Source organism: Netta rufina, assembly GCF_964035555.1.
Source record: "Netta rufina genome assembly, chromosome: 5".
Taxonomy (NCBI): domain Eukaryota; kingdom Metazoa; phylum Chordata; class Aves; order Anseriformes; family Anatidae; genus Netta; species Netta rufina.
The window spans coordinates 62,189,277-62,203,853 of NC_140128.1; the positions used below are offsets into that span (position 1 = coordinate 62,189,277).

At 42.4% G+C, this 14,577-nt stretch overlaps 1 protein-coding gene across 1 annotated transcript; it reads right to left on the reverse strand.

The window, feature by feature from the left end:
* Nucleotides 1–1,614: 1,614 nt before the first annotated feature.
* On the reverse strand, nucleotides 1,615–14,326 carry PSMC6 (proteasome 26S subunit, ATPase 6). Its single transcript, XM_084288557.1, has 14 exons — nucleotides 14,185–14,326; nucleotides 13,589–13,668; nucleotides 13,192–13,231; nucleotides 12,929–12,981; nucleotides 9,220–9,287; nucleotides 8,668–8,782; nucleotides 7,676–7,763; nucleotides 7,149–7,210; nucleotides 6,940–7,063; nucleotides 6,523–6,584; nucleotides 5,376–5,496; nucleotides 5,210–5,290; nucleotides 3,205–3,276; nucleotides 1,615–2,112 (listed from the first exon to the last, which is right to left on the reverse strand). The coding sequence occupies exons 1-14, from the start codon at nucleotides 14,309–14,311 to the stop codon at nucleotides 1,994–1,996; spliced, it is 1,212 nt and encodes a 403-aa protein (XP_084144683.1). The 5' UTR covers nucleotides 14,312–14,326; the 3' UTR covers nucleotides 1,615–1,993.
* Between the last annotated feature and the right edge of the window lie 251 nt (nucleotides 14,327–14,577).

Sequence of the window (14,577 nt, forward strand, 5' to 3'; positions counted from 1 at the left end):
ACACACAGCTCGGGTGGTAGACAAAAGGCATTTTTTTACCCCATCCAGGGATGGTCCTGGGCCAGGAGCTCAGCCCCGTGTTCAGCTGGGCCCCCTCACCCTAAATTATCCTACTGTTTCACTCGCTGGCTCATCTCCCCCTTGAGAAACCTGCGACAGTCGTGTTTGAGCAACAGCTCTGCAATTTCCTTTTAGCGAGAGATCAAAAATGAACCAGTGAAGGGCAGCACAGCAAGAGAAGTGTGCTTCATGGCCCTGGCCGGCACCTAGAATAGGAACAAGGAGGGATATGTGGGACATTGCCACTCAAACTTCAAAAATATGACCCTTTTCAGTACCTCACAAAACTGTTCTGTCATCTTTTACCCTTCTCCAAGGTAATGGAAGAAGCTCAGCTCAATTTTTACATCATCACAGTGCTCAGAGATTGACTTTCATTAAACATTGACTGTTCTGAGCACACCATACAGGTGTAGCACCTAGACCCAGCAGCTCCATCTGAGCTGCCCTCAAATGCATGGTATGGAAAACTAAAATTGAAATTTGCATCTTATACTCCTGATACAATCACGTTAGGAAGTTTTCATACCAACCAGAATCCCTAACAGCCATTAGCTGTAAATGTGAAAATAGGGCCTGTCCCGCTGCAGCTGTTCTCTGCCTTCCCCTGCCTCTGTTTTGTCTCATAGTGATAGGGAATGAAATACAATGCTGGTTGTCAAAACTGCCAGGGAGATGCTGCTCAGTGGTGCCTTTCCCAGTGAGTCTAGAGTTAATTTAATGTACTTGTCTGACAGCTGAGCATGCCCAAAGTAATCCAATTAGAATAGTGAGAAGTAGCCAGAAGTCCAGTCTAGTACACTGCTGTTCCAGTCTAACACTTCAGTAAGTTCCACTGCACACAGTAAGTCCATCTCCACACACACCCTCTCAGTGGAACTGATTAGAAAACAGAAATAATACATAGTAACAGAAGGCTTTAAGAAAAAGAACAGGTTAGCCACCATGTTTTTATTTCTGTTTGAATGATTACTCAAACAGCTGCAGCAGAAAGTTCCCAGGGAGCACAAAGCCAAGCCCACAGAAGGCCAAATTCCAGCCCTGTAAGATGCATCGCAAAGCATGTTGAGAGCTCCAGGAGCATTAGATATGCCACTTCACGTGCGTAAAGCAGCACAGGTTCCAAGCATATCAGAAAGTTCCTGGCTGGATGAAGTAACTGAAAGGGGAACTTGGAGAGGAAATCCAGCTCAGATTCTCCACTTCCACTTAAATACCAGTTTATTGACAAAATATCTAGCATTAGACTTACCCTAGCATAAAGAAAGACAGCAAACATTTTAAAGGACTTCTTCAGTTCTCATACTCCGAGCAGTAACTAAAGCTAGCTCAGCTAAATCCTCTTTCCTGACTTCAGCAGTGAAGGAGTAAACACCGATTTTCTCTCCTTTGTCCCCAGAGATTAAAAAAAAAAAAAAAGATGCCACGTTTTGACATGTAAGGCACAGGACTCAAATAAATCATGTGTCTTCAATATTTGGAGAGGAACTTTTCTCTGGTGTAGTGATTGTATTTAACTCTCTCCAAGAGAGTTACAGAGAAGGTACACTGGGGTAAGCCAATTTAAACAAGTTTTATTGTTTTATTCAACTGTTTGATGAAAGGAAATTTACCGATATAAAAAAAAACAACAACCAAGAAATGAATTGACTTTCTTGAAGACTGCTAACTCATCCAGGCACATTTATAGTCACACCATAATTGCTATGAGAACACATCTCCACGCGTTTTACTTAACCTGGGCTGTAATGAGTATTGTATTTCAGAATTGTACAGAAAACATTTCTGTAGCCAACTTGCAACTAGTGTTACCAAACTACTAGCTACATGTTATACAAACACCTTATGATAACAATCAAGAGGTACATTATTTCTCTTCTTAGACGTTAACCCAGTATGTCCCCTGCAGTCAATCATGAATTATATGGTTAACTTAAACAGGTTTGTAGTCGAGCTTGGACTCCAGCTTCTTAGAATCGGCCACTTTTCTAACAGCTTTCATGAAGTCCTCCTGAACTACGAAGTCATGATCGGCGCGGATCGCAAACATACCTGCAAAGAATAATTTAACAGCAAGGGTAAGTTGGTGCTCCTTTCAGTACAGAAAGACAGTACGTGAAGTCTCACTTCAATTTAAGTGGAAAGGATCCAAGCTACATTATCTGCACAGACTGTTACATGAAGCTTTTGTAAAGTTGGGAAGAGGATTAAACTACAGCACAGTCGCTGAAGCGATCAGCAAAATATACAACTCACTTTAAACAACTTTAATTGTGTTACTCAGCTTTCCAATGTAGGCAAACCTTAAGTGTACAATACATTTATGAAGCGAAAAAACATACTATTAACTCTCCCAACATGCAGGTACTGAAAAACTTGGATGCTCTGCAAAAAGGAGAAAAATGGGTACTACCAGTGTTTCTGGAATGCATCTCATGCTTATAACAACGTGTCGTGATGCTTGGCCAGTAAAAGTGGTTAAAACCAGACATGGGGTGGCCTTTTTTCCCCTCTGTAGATCAAGTTCCAAGCAATGGAGAGAACTTTGATACCATGCATGTCACGGGATGGTGCCTACACCCACATAATTCTGTGTAGATCCAGCTTGTATATGGCAGGGGATATTAGTGAGTATAATGCTGTATCACTGCACTGCTACTGCTCCTGACTGCCAGCAGGTCTGCACACATCAGCTGGACTGTCTGTATGTCTAGCTGGTTTATTGGCAGACCCGGTAAGATACTTGTCCATAACCTTAGAGGGAAGATGTAAAGAATCAAGTCCATTGTGACTGTATAGGTCATAAGGAGACTTGGAAGAAAAGCTATTTTGTTCAAGTTATTCCATCAAGCTGCAGGGCATACCACCACGTGGCTGCTTACACTTCAGTCTAGACACATGGGACATGCTGTGAGGTAAGCAACTGCTTTGGCATGTTGCTACTGATGAGATGCTAGCATTCCCATTAAGTGCTGTCCACCCCTTAAGAAAGGGGTACAAAAAGTGAGCATCAGTGTGCAAGGACCATATTCCAGCTCCGTATTTCTAACCTCCTGATTTTAATCCACTCATGGAAGCACGCGAGAAACAGCTCAAATGTTTAGCATGAAACAAGCCCATCAAAATTAAGAATGAAGAGAATACCTGCTTCGGTACAGACGTTTCTCAAGTCTGCTCCATTAAAGCCATCAGAAAGCTTCACAATTGCTTCATAATCTATTCACAAAACACAAGTGCCAATTAGAAATAAATTCACATTTCCCCTTATGGATACCACTGAAACACACGCCCAGCTAACAAAGGAACACTTTACTTTGATTTCAGTGCAAATAGATAGCTGACTACCAGACTGATAAATTTAATCAGCTGAACTAATCAGCTGTATTCTCCCTTTCATTAACAAGGAAAGGTACCTCAGCCAAAAGCTCACGTTATGTAGTTAAATCCCGAACTTACTAATTTGAGGTTACAAGCATTGACATAAAACGCAAGAAAACACATATCAAGGAAACGTTATCATCATTTAAATGATGTAAAAAGCAAAACAGAACCAGAAAACTTAAATGGAAGCGATCATCTCAGTCCTTTTCTTATTATAACTGCATCTCCAGAAGGCATTAAACGCCTTGACATAGGAAGCCTGGTTATAGTTTCTGTAATGAGTTTCTAAAACAGACTGTTGAGCCTTCAGTGCTGCTCATTAAAAAAAGCCATTTTGCAAGGCTTCACATTAAAAAGTCGGGACTTCTCAGCAGAACTTTTTGAAACAGTTTACCTAATGGATGAAACTCAAAACATTTGAACTGAAAGCTTTTATCTTAGAATCCAGAAAGACCTAGAGACTAGAAATTCTATATTTGCTAATTCCTTGTAGCAAACTGTCCTATAAACAAGGAAAACAGAAAGCAGGGGGGGAGGAGTGAAAGGGGACTAAAGCCATATCAAAAGCTGCAAAGTTTGGTCAGTTCAGTCTTCAGTAGGCACCAGTACTAGAGCAGGAGAACCTCATGCTGGAACCTGGGACAGGTCAATCTTAGGATTTTAATGCAGCTCACACCCCATTTGGCTCATTTGGGACTTTATTCCAGGATATCACATTCAGAAGTTTAGCCGGCATCTTACATCTCACTTTGCTACATGATATAAAGGAAAGCTCCTACCCTGCTTCCATTCCAGTGCCCAAAGATGCAGAGAAAGAGTGAAGTACATTACCTCAGGTTCATGATTTGCCTTGGAGCATCTTCTGTATCTTCAGCTACAGTCTGATGCACGTTTAAACCAACACTGCTGCTAAGAAAGGCAATCCTCATCCCTCTCACCCTCCCCCAGCTCATTCCTGCTCCTGAGCCACCCTCTCTATTGAGCTGCAGCTGTTTGTGCAGCCAGATGGTGAACGAGATCAGTTCCACTATCCAGATCATGCTGCCTGGCTGCCTGAATAGCTCATGTCAGCAAAAAGGCGGGGGCGGAGTGGGGGGCAGCACAGGGCTGGGAACAGGCAGGCAGGGTCTGCAGAGCCGTACCGAAATAAAAGGCAGCCAACATTGTTTTCAAGTCAAATCACAATTACAGCTTTCTCGAGGAAGGCTCTGCAGCTTTTACTGTGAGAATAAGACTTCGGAGAAGCTTAGAGTAACACTGTATAAATGAACCTTCCCCGTTTTATCTGACAGATATTTCTCCCCTCTGGAGAAGTCTCTCTACAACAATAACCAGCAAAGACAAGCTTGGTTTCAGATAACAAGGTTTTCGTTATGCCATCTCCATACTCCGAGGTTAAGTTGCTCTATGACTCTTAGAAGTTCTTTTGTTCTCAGTCTCCTGCAGTAGGACTTTTTTTTTGGCTAAAGGAAATGCTGTTTGCTTGCATTAAGCTATTCCCCCATAAAAAAGAAACTAACTGATGAGGATCATGCCCATTTGCTGGTTTACAGCTGCACTCTAAGGCTCATTTTCAACACATGCACTCATCTTTTGCAAAGGGAGGCTTAGCACAACTCAATCAGGATTTTTTTTAAAGTAGAATTCTGACAGGAAAGTTTTGTTGCCGTTGTAAGGATAGGAACCCCAAGAGCCTCAGAGTCGGTCTAACAACCCTCCTCACACTTCTAAAAACCAAAGTAGAACACCCAGGCAGTTTTCTACTTACCTATTTCACCGTGTTTAGTGATAGGACCTGCGTGAATCTTCAGAATATCTAATCTGGCTTGTTCATTTGGTAGATCGATATCTGGAAAGAATTACAGCTTTAATGAAAGCAGCACACTTCACACAGATGACATCCTCCTTCCAGTCACTGTGCTGAAGTAACTCACGGATCTTTCTGTCCAGCCTTCCAGGCCGCAGGAGCGCAGGATCCAGCGTGTCTGGTCTGTTAGTAGCCATGATCATTTTAACTCTGTGCAGAGTATCAAATCCATCCATCTGATTCAACAGCTAGAAGAAAAGAGTTGTTCGGTTTTAGAACACGCTAGGGGGTTTTGGCTTATTTACTGCACTTAATTCCTGCATATGTACTTCCACCAAGTTAATAAACGTGGTAAAATAAATTAGGAAAAATGCTACAAGCTTTCTAAAAGGTCACAGCTTCCTGCGTATTCTATAAGCAATAAAAGAAAGCTTAAGAGCCACTGAAAATGCTTCATTCAGAGAAAAAGATATCGAACAAAGCGGAGCTCAAATGTGAAAGACTTGGCTAAAACAATAAGGCAATGAAAACAGTGCAAGTACTAAAGGACCCAGTGGCTGGCTGACACATTCGGAGTGCAATACACTAAGTCCAGGACATTCAAATTAGACTTGGAGAACAGCCTCTAGAATACTAATACACATATGAAGACATTTCATTGTGAAGATCCAAAGTACTTGTTCTTCGATCACAATGATTTAATTCTTTATGTGAGGCAGACATTCTTTTGAACTGGACAAACTGTTTGCATACACAGGCCAATGAAGTCTCTCACTAGCTTTAGAATTCTTAATTGTCACCAGTGTTTTAAAAATTCTCTTCACGCAGACAGATTCACCGCAACACTTAGTACAGAAGCAAAGAAATAACGGTCCTAGTTTCAAGAATCAAACTGTACAAGTTCAAAAATTTTGTGAACTAAGTGTCTTTGGGAATAAGAGACAAGCTCTCCTTTTCCTCTTTTAAGAGGAGGCCCTCGAAACAAAGAAATGCAGTATGCAGAATCATATTGAAGTAAGAAGAAAAAATACCCCCAAATTATTTTAGCAATTTTAAAAGCAATTTTTTTTCAATTAGTCTCCAAGTTGGATTCAGTCGAGTTAGGAGGATATGCAGCTACCTTTTAGAAAAGCAGCATCTAGACCAATTTAGCTGAAGATATTAACTCAGAAGAAGCTCCACCAAGCCAGATCCCAACGTAACAATTCACACTTGTGTTAGAACTCCCTCTTAAATAGGACCATGCAGTGTGCAGTCAGAGTTCAGGCACTCACCTCCATCAGAGTCCTCTGAATTTCTCTGTCAGCTGAGGTGCCTTCAGAAAAACGGCGGCCACCTGCAGAATACCAAACTCAGTTACAATTCTTTACTTCTGCCTCCACATAATGCTATGTCTGAAGACAAGACTCCTTTTAACAGGGGGGAGAGGAAAGGAGGGATGAGTTGCTTAAACACACACATTCTAAAATGCAGTTTCATATAGCTGGAAAAATCTAAGCCACGTATGAATCGTTATGGTTCCCAGCTAGCTGTCATAGCTCCAGCAAGAAGGAAGTTGAACCACTTTGCTCTTTTATGTTTCCTCTCAAAACACAGCACGTAAATATCTTTGTTCAGAAGACAGACAGTAGCTCTGTAGCTGCTTTGTGCTAAAAAGAGCCTCCATCCATTCTCCAGACCATGAGCCTTACCAATAGCATCTATCTCATCCATGAAGATGATGCATGGCTGGTGATCTCTGGCGTAGTTGAACATCTCTCTGATCAGCCGAGCGCTTTCACCGATGTACTTATCCACTATTGAACTTGACACCACCTTTGGAAAGGCATAAGAAACACGAGTGAAGAGGTTGGAGAGCAAACATTAAGCACATGTGCGTGCAGAATTAAGGTTAAACTACCTTTAGGAAGTTGCAGTCAAGCTGGCTAGCAACAGCTCTGGCCAAAAGCGTTTTCCCTGTACCTGCACAGACAAGAGGATAAAAAATGTTTAACTAGTAACCCAACATTACGTTAGCAACTTTAAAACAAACAAAAAAAGGCTATTGCAACCAAGCACGACCACTAAGTTTTTGTTTCCCTTTGATTCTAGGAGAATTTCAGTTCTTATCTGTCTGAAAGGTCTGTCAGGGGCTTGGTGTGGGATGGGGGGAGCTGCACTGCCACCCCTTTATACTCTGAAATCTACTGAATCCACTCTGTTCCTTTTATACTCTGAGATCCACTGCAAGGGAACAGCATCTCAGTGCTCTGTCTGCCCCCTGAATTTTCTCCTGATGTGCTCCCGCCCACAGAAGTGGCATATGGGGGGCATTGCATCGCTAATTACCCGAGTGGTTAACGAGTCTGAACATCACCCTTAAGCCTCACCCCACCTCAGCGAGTGGGAACCACAGGAGCTAAGAGATATCAACACTGAATCACTCACCAGGGGGGCCATAAAGCAGGCAGCCTTTTGGAGGTATGATTCCCACACGCTGGAACAGTTCTGGGTTTGTGAGTGGCAATTCTATTACCTGTGAAGAGACAGAAAAACAGTGACTTTGGTTCAGTTTTAAAATAGATCAGTGATCTCAGGAAGCTAACGGAACACTTGCCAGCCTGTTTTCTAGATAGCTGTATTCTTAGCTATCTGTGCAGCATATTTTTGGATGAGAAACAGATGAGTAAGAAAGCACCTGATTGATCTAAGTGATCAATCCACAGTCCTGCCCTTGTTTCTCTTGATGCTCATTCAAACCATGTTTTCCCACTGTTATAATACAACTACCCGAAGCAATTTTAGCAGTTTCTGTGCAGAATTAGTTTGGTTTGTTGGCTGTCAAACCTAACTACGCCCTCTCACTTGACTTTATAGTGCTCCCTTAGCTTAAAGGGTCTTGCATCTTTCAAACCCTCTTCTTTAGAAGATTTTCTTCATTTTGATTTCAATTCCAGCTCCTGTAACAGCAGAGATGAGTTATAACCAGCTTGAGAATTGGGATGTGGTGTTTAGAATAATCCTTCTCTGCTACTGTAAGGTGTGTGCACAGCACACAAACAATCTCTGTTATAGTCAGATGGCTCACAGCAGCATGAGTGAGTCTTCAAACACCCACATTCCCGGGCAGGCTTGCTCAGCCTGCGGCACTGATGCCCAAACTAACAGAATTACTTCAGTGTGAGTGCACCAGCATCCCGGATCACATTGCTGTTTGCCATAAACACAATTGCAAAGCTGAAAAACGTTTAAAAAACACTTCACAAGTTATCTTCTAGCATAGAAAAAGTTAATGAAACACACAAAGCACTCATCTGACAGGATTCTCTAACAGCCTCTCTCATGGTAGTTTAGGATAAACATCAATAAAACATTTAAACGCTAAAAAACTTCACTCAGAACACATCCCACTGCTTGGTAAGCGTTTTGAGAGCAGATACCTCTCGCAGCTCTCTGATTTGTTCTGACAACCCTCCAATCTCAGAGTACGAAACATCCCCTGGGTCCTCATGAGACATATTATACACCAGTGGATCCACTTCCCTTGGCAAGTATCTGGAATAAAAAAAAAATAAGAGTATGCATATTTAATTGTGCAGATGTGTATACAGTTATTGCAATAATTCCTAGAGCAAGTATGAAAGTTATTTATTCTCCTTTCGCCTTAAAACAAAACAAACATCTGTTAAAAAAATACACGTAGCAAAATTTTAAAAGCCTTACAGAAAACTGAAACAAAAGCTCAAAAAGCTGCTGAAATGGCTGAGTTGTAAAGGAAGTTATTTTTTAAATGAGCAGCCAACTGCTTTTTAAGCTAGTTGACAGATACTTGACTTTCCACAAAAAAAAAAAAGTCCTTACTTAAGCACCATTTTACAGAAAATATTTACAAAATATAACTGATTATTCAAACTTTGGTGTAACCTATTCAGATCAGTGTTCTTCCCCCTTTCCACGGTAAGCAGAACAGCAGCTGGAGAGCAGACACCTACCTCATAATAGTCAGAGTGGTCATATCCAGAGCAACTCTTGTTCCGGGCTTCAGCTTACTTTTGTCAAGCTAGTGACAAAGAAGATATTTCTGTTAGAACCACGTTTCAAAACAACATCTGGTTTTAGCCAAGATGTTTATTGTAACGTGTAGGCCTTGCTCAGTCACACGCGAGAAGAAACAAGGCTGCTAAGCCACATGCCAAGCAGCTACTCTAGTAAACACTGCCTGTCCCTCACCACCATTTTTGGGAATGCTTAAACTGGGAAAAAGCTGGCCATGGGAACACAAAGTGAGCCAGGAGCTGGTATAGACCAACAAACCTGGAGGTTTCCACACTCAGATGACAGAAAAAGCTACAAGAGGCCAGAGGAAGTTATTTTTTAATGCTGAAAGAGATATTGAACTTCTGCTACTTTTGAAAATAGTTTTCTAGACCATAATTCATATATACACTCTGTTTTTTATCCACAGTAAGTGTGACAGGAGCAGTGAGAGATCTAGCCCTCCCCTCTGCTCAGCATGGGATGGAACCAGCTGTTTCAGAACAAGCAAGCAATCCTTTACGGACACAAGGAGCAGCCTGCCTATTTGAGTCTGAACTTGCCACCAGTCTAGTCAATGGTTCTCTCATTTCTGGCCTGTCAGAAAGGGTGCGTAGATGTTCCTGACCTATTTCCTTCCAGCCTTTCATCGTTTGTTAATTTCACATATCCAGTTATCTCTCATCTTCAAAGTCAGCTGTTCCAGTTGTTATATTTTTTTTTTTTTGCTGTCGTTTACCTCAGATGCCCTACTCATCTGCCTCAGAAGTTTTTGTCTGCCTACTCCACTTCTACAAGATTTTTTTTTTTTAAAAGTTTTAAAAAGAAAGTTTGAGATTTACAGTCCTATTCCAGGACTCCGTGCTACCTGCTGGCAATTAGTTTTTATATTTAAAACTAGTAATTTTTGTTTCTCACCTTGCTTTTAAGAAACCTGGTCTAGGACTGCAGTTGCACATCTCATACAATAGGGACTTGAACAACAACAGTCATAAAAAATTATCATGTCGGTGATTTTTTTTAAAAGGCACTCAATCTACATTTGATGAATATAAAACTTATTTTTCTGAGCTTTACTAACGTGGCATCTGAATGCATTTCTACAGATTTCTACAACTGTTTGCGAGCAGTGCCTGAAGCTTTCCATCTCCCCCACTGGGAGATTTATAAGGGCCCTTGCCAGCACGCGTTATTTAGTCTCTAGCAGGGTTTAGGATCAAGCTGTCACTCCTCTGTTACTCGAGTCACTGATAAGACCCACTTTCCAGCTGCCTAACCTTAAGAAACATGTAGAAGCTGGTATTTCTATCAGATTCAACACTGCTCAACAGATTTAAGTCATTCTGCATCGAAAAGACATAAAGAAACCAATTGACCTTGAATTCCTTGGGAAGTGTGCTTTAGATAGGGAAGTAATTTTGTTTTAATTGAAGCTCTATGGATCCCCTTTCTCAGCACAGCCACAAGGACCTGGATCAAAAGCCAGCTCTTGTAGGCTGCAAAACAGTGTGCAAAGTTATTTGCCTTGATATTTTGGCATTTTGAAAACAATCATGGATATGTGTTTTTTTTTTTAGGCTTCTTCCTGTCAAATCTAGGATCTTTTAAGATCAAAGAGTGGTTTTTGTTCCAGAATAAACTGTGGAGTACATGCTGCAAGGCCAGACCCATCCAAGAACAATTTATTCCTTAGCATTTATCTTTGTTCTGAACCTCAAGACTAACTTGTCAAGCCTATCATGTGTTTCAGAGAGAAATTTCTTTATTCCTGTGAAAGAAAATAGTGAGTTTGTGCCATAACATATTGACAGGGTTGAAGCTTACAAGTATGCAATTAAAGAGCATTTCAATACTAGCAATTACTGCCGATGTTTTATGCAAGCAGAACCATACCACATCCATATTCTTGAGGAAAATCATAGATAAATGGATTTATACTACATCAACTGACACACTGACACTCCCATTTCCCAAATAGTTTGTTTCTAGGAGGAGAAAACATCCACTGTTACTGAAAAAAAATACAATACAATCGACTGACAGCCAACACGATGAGAAAATGCTTCCTGCAGGAGTTTTGTTCATTGCCTGCTGCTAAGTTTTGTTAACTGGGGGCCTTCACCTGAAATTCCTGACAGCTAGACCCCCCCCCAGCAACAACAACCTCTTCAAGTTCTTCCGAGTAAAACCATCTCCCCAGTCTGCCACTTCCTGGTTGCCCCAACCTCTCTCCCAGCTACCACAACTCCATCACAGATGAATCATCAAAACAGAGTTGGGTTAACTTGCACATTAGAGTTCTAGTATGCTGTACTTCAAATTAACTTCCAGGTACAAAGCTTAAATTGATTCAGAGAACCAGGGTACTGCAAAGAATTTGCAAACACATTTTCTTTCTTTCAGCAGAGCTAGTAAGAGTTGAAAATTCCATAACAAAGATCAGTTTCTCTGCAGAAAGACAAGCCAACTGTAGCACCAATACTACATTGGGATACCTTTTACTAAAAAAACAAACAAACAAAACACTCTTCTTCAATATTTAAATAATATGCCAGAACATGCTATGCTACAATCATGAGGTTTTAAAGTTGCAACTGCAGTTACCTTCACTAAATAAATCAGTTTGAGGTGATTAAAGGAAACTACTTTAACACAGCTGTTAAAGGAAACTACACTTATCTGTGCAGTAAGCTAAATAAAACGCTGCTGCCTTCTCAGGATACACGATCCTATTCAGAAAGCAGATTTCATTCATAGACAGGAGCAAAGATGAATATGTCAGTCAGGGATGAGTCTAGCTGAGTCCAATCAGAGATTCCTTTCTGCTCTGCAGTTGCTGAATGCTTTCACTAAGAGTTAACTCCTAAGCAATAGATAGCTTTGGTAAGGAATTGCTGATCCACAAGGTTTTAATTACTGGAAGTGGGTCGCATCCAATGCTCAATTAACCAACCAGCAGTTCTTAAGCCATGTCTGCGATGTACCACTTATACTTTGGTACAGAAATAGAAAATAAAGAGTACCTCTAAACTGGTTCTTGCTGACTGTATAAGATCGATTATTCTGTAAGCACGGTTCCGTATTAAGTTGGGCAGCTTTTATGAAATTTTATGTAGCTAAAAAAGGGGTTGTCCTGTGAACTAGAAGCATCGAGGCTTTTTTTTTTTATGTCACTAAATAAAAATAAAAAACCCTGATAATGTGTTCAGAACAGAGGTCTTGCCTATAATTATTTATGGAAGTAGACTGCAAAAGCATTAGAAAAAGATAGCTAAATATACAGTTGTGCAACATTAGACCTAAACCTTAGCATAACAGCAGCCATCCTGTGCAATGTTTACAGCATAGCAAGGCAGACCTCACACAGTTTGATGGCATGAGGATTAATTTTCAGAGTTCAAGTTCAGGCAGAAAGACAGAGCTTCACACCAATGAAAACGATAAACACATGCAAGGTTCCAGGAATGTTTTGGACTGCTTTGACTCTACAACGAAATTAGTCTACCACAAGCTAGGAAAGGAGAAAACAAGCAGATCCCTTTATAAAGTAGCCATATACAGCTTAAAGAAAACACTTAATCCCACTAAGAACAGGGTTGATCCAAAACAATGCTAATATTCAAGACCAAAACAAACACTTTAAGGATATTCACATAAATCAGCTACCTGACGGCGACAGCCAACCACATATCTTGGGCCATTCGTAGCCTTCACAATAACTAGAGAGAGAAGGTGAAAGAAAAAGTCAAATTTACTTGATGCACTGCTCTTAATTATGCCTCTGAACTATCTGACATATTGTATTTTTCTGCTAATGCTCACATCCCTGACACGCTTATTTTTTTATTCCACCAAATCCTTAGACCAGTTTTTAACTGCCAAAGATTATTTTCAGGATTTCAAAGACCGAAACAGTCCAGCGTACTTACATTTCTCTTCTGTTAGCTGTTTAAGCACCTCACCAACAATCTACAAAAGAATAAATCCAGTATTAGCCTACAGATAAATTAACCTTGCCAAATGACATTTGGCATGTTTCAGAACACAGAAGATAACTGCTGACTTGGAAATTAAATTCTCTCTCCTGCTTCAAGCCAATGGTTTTATTTCTTTAAAACATCTCTGTTAAACAGAATAAACACAGATAACTTCTCTAACCCATGTGCTTGATGTGTCTGTATGCAGCAAGGCTTCTTTTGCCATTAGCTGTACTATTCCCACCTGCTTTTTCTTCACCCCAGAAGTGGATTTGACAACTGCTACTTCTGGACAAGTTCCCCATCAAGCACCCCCACAGGCTGCTCTAACCCCATTCCTCCCACATACCTGCCCGACGCTCTGCAATGCCTTAAGATCATTCTCTGACTTCTCATATTGCTTGGTGAGCTCCTTCAGCTGCTCCCTCACTAAAAAAGGAAAGAAACACCAGATTTGGGTAACTTTTAATCTATAAGGAACGCGGCACCAGGCCCTCCCCCAGCAGGCAGGACCTCTGCACACCCAACAACTCATCCCGCTGCGAGCACAGGAGCCCTTGCCCAACACAGCAGAGCATGGCAGCATTAAAAAAAACAGAATTAAGGATTTTTGGGGGTCCAAAACCACAAAATGGCACTTAAAACGTGGATTCTAACGGCAGCCGGGCTCTGAGGAGAACCGGGAAGGCGACATATCGTCGTGCCATGCCCTGCTGAAGCCCCATGTCAGCGCTGCGCTGTGTTCCTCACGAGCAGCACCCGGAGAGGCCCCGTGAGGTGCCGGGGGCAGGCCCGTGAGGCGTCCGCAGGCCCCGGTGCCTCAGCGCAAGGCCGGAGCAGGCCCGTGACGAAGCGCGGCGGCGGCGGCGGCGCCCGAGGGGCCGGGAATCTCCTCACGGCTCCCCTCCCCAGCGGCTCCCGGTGCCGTGGGCGGTGTGCACTCACGCTCCTTGAGGCGGCCGTCGATCTCCTTGTGCTCCAGCAGCTTCTTGCGGTAGTCCTGCAGCGCCTTGTCCCGCGGGTCCGCCATGATGAGCAGCCGCCGCTCATAGGGAATGCCGGGAAGGGCCATGGCGCCGGGGGGCGGGGCCTCGGCCACGCCCCCTTCGCGGCCAAACCACGCCCCTTTTTGTGCTAGGACACGCCCCCCTTTTCGTCTTGGCCACGCCCCCCCGCCGGTCCCGGCGCCCTCTGGCGGCGCGGAGGGGTGGGAGGGTGCGCGGCGCGTTGTACGCATGCGCAGAGCGGTGAGGGGAGGGAGGGGGGAGGCGACGTGCGGGGCCTCACTGAGGAGGTGGAGGGCGGGGTGGGGGCTGTGGGAATGTGTACGTGTACGTA

Excerpts from the sequence above, each read along its gene's own strand:
- PSMC6 (XM_084288557.1), bottom strand. The coding sequence starts at position 14,311 with ATGGCCCTTCCCGGCATTCCCTATGAGCGGCGGCTGCTCATCATGGCG. Across the intron at positions 7,064-7,148 it reads TTGACTGCAACTTCCTAAAG|GTGGTGTCAAGTTCAATAGT; the intron begins GTAGTTTAACCT and ends GCCTTTCCAAAG. Across the intron at positions 6,585-6,939 it reads GGATGAGATAGATGCTATTG|GTGGCCGCCGTTTTTCTGAA; the intron begins GTAAGGCTCATG and ends GGTATTCTGCAG.